The 7,081-nt window shown below is 38.2% G+C and overlaps 1 protein-coding gene across 2 annotated transcripts; it reads right to left on the bottom strand.

The window, feature by feature from the left end:
• Window positions 1–6,785, bottom strand: LOC149836059 (putative protein phosphatase 2C 60). 2 transcript variants are annotated; one of them, XM_090008954.1, is made up of 4 exons: window positions 6,052–6,785; window positions 5,175–5,542; window positions 1,337–1,573; window positions 1–580 (listed from the first exon to the last, which is right to left on the bottom strand). In XM_090008954.1, the coding sequence occupies exons 1-4, from the start codon at window positions 6,386–6,388 to the stop codon at window positions 305–307; spliced, it is 1,218 nt and encodes a 405-aa protein (XP_089865080.1). In that variant the 5' UTR covers window positions 6,389–6,785; the 3' UTR covers window positions 1–304. The 2 variants fall into 2 exon arrangements, with proteins under 2 accessions (XP_089865080.1, XP_089865081.1); XM_090008955.1 differs by lacking the exon at window positions 1,337–1,573 and having other exon boundaries at window positions 6,052–6,783.
• Window positions 6,786–7,081: the final 296 nt, after the last annotated feature.

The following is a 7,081-nucleotide window of genomic DNA, read 5'->3' as shown; positions in this document are numbered from 1 at the left end:
CATAGAAGGAACTCTAAAACAAGTTTCTCAACAAGATGTAAACATACAACCAGAGAACAGACAGGCTAAGATTGCCCGCCATCTTGCACAAAATATACATAGATTAATATACCAGAAATAGATATTGCCACAGGTTACTATGATGAAACTTTGAAGATCCTTCCCTGGTGGTCACAGGATACTCAACTCCATGTCTCTAGTTGAAACTTGTTAAAGAAGGGTTCTCGCTTGATCAACGTTAGTGTACATGAAAAGAATTGAAGGCTGTTCATCTCCCATATAGGAGTCTGAACTTGGGCAACGTTCAGCGGGAATTACTATGTTCCACAGGTGTGCCATAGGGAGCTAAAGAATTTGCAGGTACAGTTATCCCACCACCTCTTATGGACACATTAGAGCCACCACGATTTGAGCTTGCTTTGCTTATGAGATGGGGGTCAAGAAATACAACAATAACTGAGATGTCATCATGAAAGTGTCGTCTCACTCCTCGCTCAATCCTTTTTAGATCAGAGTACCGCATTTCTCTCTTCTTTGCTGCTTCTTGGAGTGCAGCTTTGACAAGCCTCCTTGCACTTCCCTGCATGACAAATATCAGTTTCTATAAGTGTTATGATGCCGTGCTGCTAATCACACAGTGCATTATTTGAAGTCAACAAATATCTCACTGATTCAAGCAGTGTAATATTAAGACATTACATAGTCTAAAACAAGAACAAAATGAAAAGGGAAAAAGATTCAGATCAATTCTAAATCATCTTAAGCAGTGGTTTTCTTTTCACTACATAAGTACATATTAGGAAACTAAAAAAACAAAAGGTAGAAAGCTTCTTGCTATAATATTCTGAAATATAGCAAACGCTCTGTTGTGTGTAAATCAGAATTGAATAATGATTAAATCCAACAATAAACTAAACTACAACTTGGATGGCTTGGTCAGAACCAGAAGTAAGCTTTTGAACAACATGGTCAGACTAGAGTGAAGCTAATGACAATTAGAGTGGAATATAAAACTTTGTGGATAGCAAAGCTCAGAAAGGATGACAAGAATATCAGTAATTTGGTGAACGGTTTCATATTAAAGATACATATATTTTTTTGCTGTCTGCCATCTCCATGACATAATACCTCAGCATTCAAGAACTGGCTCAAAAGGTAATTTCTATTTTTTTCTGAAAGCTTCAGGAAAGAAAAGCTTTATTCAATGTAGGCAATGCAAGGTTTTAGTGGCATCAGGAAAGAAAAGCTTTATTCAATGTAAACAATGCAAGGTTTTGGTGGCACCATGTAGAATTAAGAGCAAGAAGAAAGCCATCTTTTTACTATTAGATCTTACACTGTGTGGATGATTATGAACAAGATCAACTGCATCCTGATTACTGAGATGCTCCCAAAGCCCATCAGAAGCAAATATAATAAACTGATCATATGGTTGCAGTGTGTGTACTGCAATTGATGGTTCAGCACTAAGTATTGGTCTCCTAAAAGGTTCAGGCAGACGAAATTTAGAAAATAAAGGTTCCCTGTTGAATTCAGCCTTTTTAAGATATACGTCACCAACTGATCTAGAAACCTGCATGACAAGTGTGAGCAGTTAGAAGATAAACAAATATTGTCATTTTATGCATCCACCAATTTTGTCATAACACTATCACCAAGTCAAAGTAAGCAAACTGAAATGCTGGAAAAAATTACTCATACACCAAATCAAGTTATTCTGAGGAGTCCTCAGCAATGGACTCTGTAACCATGTTTTAGCTTCTATTTTTACCAGTACAATGCTTATTAGTTCTTGTTTAGTATTATTATTTTCCCTTTTATTTGATATAACCTTGCACGCTGTGGGTTATCCTTTATTTTTTCTGTTTTGATAGACAGGCTACTGGATGGCCCCTATGACATCAAGTGTGTTATCTATTCAATAACATACTATACCACCTTTCCTTATCGTTAAAAATAGGGGTAAGCATTAGAACCAGCAAGCATGACCAACTTTTTATGCCTCAGTCTGGCCTGGCCCTTTAAAAGGCCAGGCAATAGGCTGCCTGACCTAGTCAAAAATAGAAACAGGCTGAGCTGCCCAGGCACGGCCTATGTGTTTCACTTTCAGAAAACAGGACAAGCCTGTATCCTGCCCATGGCCGGCCTGGGCTAGGGCTTTGACCCATGGCCTAGCCTAGCCTAGCCTGTGCAGAAAACTGGCTGGGCCCATTTCCCATACTAATTATAAATCTAATGAGAGCATTGTGATGGCTTTATTCATAAATGTCTCATGTACACGAATGTAGTTGGATGTAATAGGGCAAAAATGTTTTATTATTGATCAACTCTTGAACATGACCATGATTTTTGTTTTGGAGCAGCAACAAGTGAATATCATCTACCAACCAAATCTTTTGTTTTTAACATGGCATCAGAACCAAACATCTAAAATCATCCATTTTCTCCAAATGGAGTGGACCTGAACAAAGCACCCTTCTATGATTTTCCATTCTTCTTCTGCTTAACATTTTTTTAGTGAAAGGACCTGAATAGAAATAATTCAGGCATTTACAGCAAAAGGAGCTTTAAATATATAAAACAATTCATAAACCATCATTTAATAAAAACAAGAAATGGTTATCTTGGACTTTCTCACCAAGATATCTTACCTCAATTCCTGAGTCTCCTGTAACATAAACTGGAAAATAGTATTGTGATATTTTTTCAAAAGGAGGTGTATCGATAGCTTTACGTAAAGTCAAGATCCTCTTTCCTATTTAGTAGCATATACTTACTTTACTAATATCCAGTTCAGAGTTTACCTACTTCCACACTACTTTATACTAGCTTAATGCTTTACTGATCATCACATATAAATCTAGGTTCACATCTTATGCCTGCCTCTCAAATGATCAAACATCTCCAGTTACCATAGAAAATAGTTCAGCAGGGACTTTTAAATTGTGGTGGTTAGGTTACCTCTCATTCAAGATGCAGCTGAACACTTGATTTTTTCCTACAGCTTGAAAAAATTTTCCCAGCTAAGTAATGAAAACCCCAAGAGGCATCATGTTATGAGAAAATTTGACACACACAGGGAGGCCGTGTAGTGCAACATAATCATCAATCAAAGATACAAACACAATTGTAATATCCATCATAATTTAGGACGTATTCAATAAATTGAAGTGACAAAGCATTCATTGTCGTTTATATTATAAAAAAATTTGGATCCAAAAACCCAGGAAAAGATCCATTTATCTGACAGTGCATGTACATAAAGCTAGGTTGCACAGATACTTCACTTAGCATCCCTGTCCCATGTGAAGTTTTCAACACAGCATGACATTGACATGGATATCAGATTTGATACTTCACAGACATGGTCAAGCCTGTGTTGACTAATGTCAAGACCATGTAGCTCACTTCATCTTTTCTTTTTTCCATTCCAGATTTTGATCCTGGCTCATACCTAGCTTGAGATTGGGCTCAAGTTTGTGCAAGCTAAGCTGAGCTTCAGCTGGCTCATGCATGCCGCACACGTGTCTATGTGTTAGTAACAATGGGAATCGAACATTATATCTCTCTTTTGCAGTCACATAGCTTAACCGTCAAATGCAAGATTATGTGATATGTGTAACACCTGTACTGATCAATGCCGGCAAGTATAGATCATATATGCTGATATGTATCACAAGAAAAAAACAAATGTTGCCAACAATTTTACTTATTCATGTGGATATGATCCACAATGAAAGAGCAAACATAGCCGGCAATTTCTTACTCATTCATATGAATATAGCTTATCCCATATCAGTGACCGGCACATTGATAACCAAAAGAGGAAAATGTGACAACCATTGTCTCATGGATCCACCTTAGTCAGATGTGGAGTTTGTTGATAATTGTTGAGGACTAAAGTTTAAAAAAAGGAAAAAACACTTCCACTCTCATTGACTTGAAGGAGAGAGTTCCATCAAGTATATAAACAGTAAAGAAAGAAGAAAAATAAACTGAAAATGAATGCTATACACACATAAAAAGCATGCACATATGGCAAGAGAAAGAGCTTTCTTTAAAAATAAAGTTCTTGGGAAAGTATCACAAAAAATTCAAATATGCCAATATATTAAATTTCTCAACAGGCCCAAACCATTTATCCAAAAAATAAAGAAACAAAAAACTAGAGACCTTTTCAGGAGAGAAATATTTGATCAAATTATCAGATTGTGAAAATCAAAGAGAAGAAAAACAGGATTTTTAGTCACATCCTGTCATTTTCCGTGAATTAAAAAAAGTACTTTTCCAATGGTATGAAAAAGGTCGAGGTCAAGCCCAAGTACAGTTAAAAAAATGTGGAATTTTTAACTAGTACATAATATTACACCTTGATTGTAGACAAAGAAACAAACATTAAACTGGAACCAAATAGAGACAAAACTTGTATCTGAATTTACTGAAAACCTACGATTTTACATGAGATCCTGATGTACTTTTCCAATAATAAAAACAGAAGAATGGAAAAGAATCACAGAGGACTTGTGACCAAAAAACTCTATAACTAGAAAAAAGTCATCATAATAACATAACAAATTGAGACTGAATGATGAGGCAGGAAGATGAGAACCGCATGCGTTACTATCCCCTTCACTAGAAATAAAAAAAATTACATATCTTTGGTCTCTAGCATTTAAAGTAAAAAAAAAAAAAAAACTTTCACGTAGGGATCAAAAGCCAAAAGCGTTCACCTACGCTCTCTTCCCTTCCACTGTGAAAGAAGAAAAGTTCCCACAAAACATTGCAGGAAGGGCAGTGTCTTTATGAAGTGTAACACACTTAATCTTACATGATCTTTTTCAAACAAACTTTTCTTATTTAGTATACAAGTATAGCAGCAAAAAGCTGCCAAGCCCTAATAATTAAGGAGCTTGACGCATAGAAAGCTTATCAGGGGATGTTATAGATAGCGAACTAAATGTCATGACCATTAACAAGAAAATTGCATACAGACATCTTTTCAATTAGATTAAAAATGAACATGTATTATGAGCTCACATATGATATCATTAAACAGAATATAATCTACATGATGAGGCTTCCAACAGTATGAGTAACTAATTGTTCAATATTAATATTTATCAATAAAGTTCAAGTGTCAAAATTTATTGCTTAAGGAGGAGAAACAACAATACCTGTATAAGGCCCTTCACACGCCACACATTATGCTTCAAAACTACTATATTTGAATCATCAGGATGCATCGAACGAAGCTCCTGTCTTATAGATTCAAAACTTGCATTGTGTTCAGTGGACAATTGGATGGGCAAGACCTCTCCAGTTGCCTTGACTAGCCTCCCTAAAACCGCACGAGAGTCACCTAGATTTGCGACATAAAGCGTGCCATTGCAGATCACTCCAGCCAGACAACATGAACCAACTGCAGCAATTTGTGGTTTGGTAGGCCATTGTTTGGAAACGAGAGAAAAGAACCCTTCTTCCGTTGCCAGGAATGCCTTCCTGATGACATCTGCTGACATTGACTGCTGCTCCGTTGTGAATCCTGCATACAAATAAACCCATTCATCACAGTTCCTCATCATTCACATAACCCACCATTTACCATTCAACCCCAATTAGAATCCCCACAAATTATTGTCCCAATTATGCAAATGAAATTAGGAAAATAGAAAAAATGGAAAAAAAATGAAACGAAAAACCAGCATCAAGTGATATCCCAAACAGTGATTGCCTGATTTAATAAAAAAAACCCAACAAAGCAAATTAAAACTTAAACTTAAAGTCACATATTGGATAAAAATATCACTAAATCAACTCTATGAAACGAAAAACAGGAAAACTACGTTAAAAAATCTCGCTGATTATCTGCATCCCAACAGTCAGATCTATAAAAACGATCCACCATACCAATGAATTAATCCGACAAAATCAAAAACACCAAATTGGATCCCACTACTTTGTGAGCTAATTAATCCTTTAAAAGAGATATCCACACAATAAGAGCGCGAAGAAACGAGCTAATGTAGCGAGGTTCGCTCCGTGAGGTCTTACTCTTTAGGTGGTGGAAGAGATGATCGTTGATATACCGAGACGTCTCGGGCCCACCATGGCCGTCGTAGACGCCAACGAAGGTGCCGCAGGGGCCAGAATCGAGCGAGCTCAGCGCACCCGACTCGATCTGGCTCTGATCCTCGAGGAGGTTGTTGGCCTGGACGACGGCCATCGAGAATTCGCCATTGAGGTGCTGACCGGAGTCCTTGTACCAGAGGAGCCCGTCCTGCCGGCCGACGGCAGCGGCGTCGCCTCCTCCGGAACTACCGTTGGCGTATCGGTCGGCGGCCGACGGCCGCCAGCAGGCAGTGACGAGCTTCATCAAATCTGATAACATCCCTCATCACACCAAAACGGGCCTCAAATTCTCCTTCCACATCAAAAATGAAGGGGCGGAGCAGAGGACACCAGACCCTGACCAGAAAACCCTAAAATGGTTAGATGGGGAGGCGCCAATGGTACCCCTCTTCCCTCCTTCCTTCATCAACGGATCATATAGGGAGAGATGGAGGTGGAATAATTTACAGATCCAGAGAGAGAGAAACCAGGAAGAGAAAGAGGGTGAGGGTGGAAAAGGAGGGGATTATTTTTTTGGGTGTTTTTGTATCTCTCGCTTTTCTTCTCTTAGCAGACAAAGCCCAATAAAAACCAACAGGGAGCTAAGGAGACAGCAAGGCAGGAGCAAGGGTTACAGAGAGAGAGAGAGAGAGAGATACCACCACTTTATTTAACGCGGAAGAGAGAGAGAGCCACGAAGCCCAAAACGGTTTGGCATCAGGGGAGCTTTCCAAGTTTGAGTAGGACACCTTTTGTGGGACCCACGAACATCTCTTCAATCGATGATGACCCAACATTTTTATGTAACAATTTACCACGCCCCTTTGGCCTCCTCTGTGTTACTGTTACATTGTCATCGGCTTGTACCAAAAAAAAAAAAATTTGCTATTATCTTAATAAATTAATCTTTTCATCAAAACCCAGCTTGGAAACTAGGAGCTGGAATAAGAAGTGTCATTTGATAAACTGGGAA

Source organism: Nuphar pumila, chromosome 6 (assembly GCF_984573655.1).
Source record: "Nuphar pumila chromosome 6, dmNupPumi1.hap1.1, whole genome shotgun sequence".
Lineage (NCBI taxonomy): Eukaryota > Viridiplantae > Streptophyta > Magnoliopsida > Nymphaeales > Nymphaeaceae > Nuphar > Nuphar pumila.
This window is presented reverse-complemented; position numbering and strand designations above follow the sequence as displayed.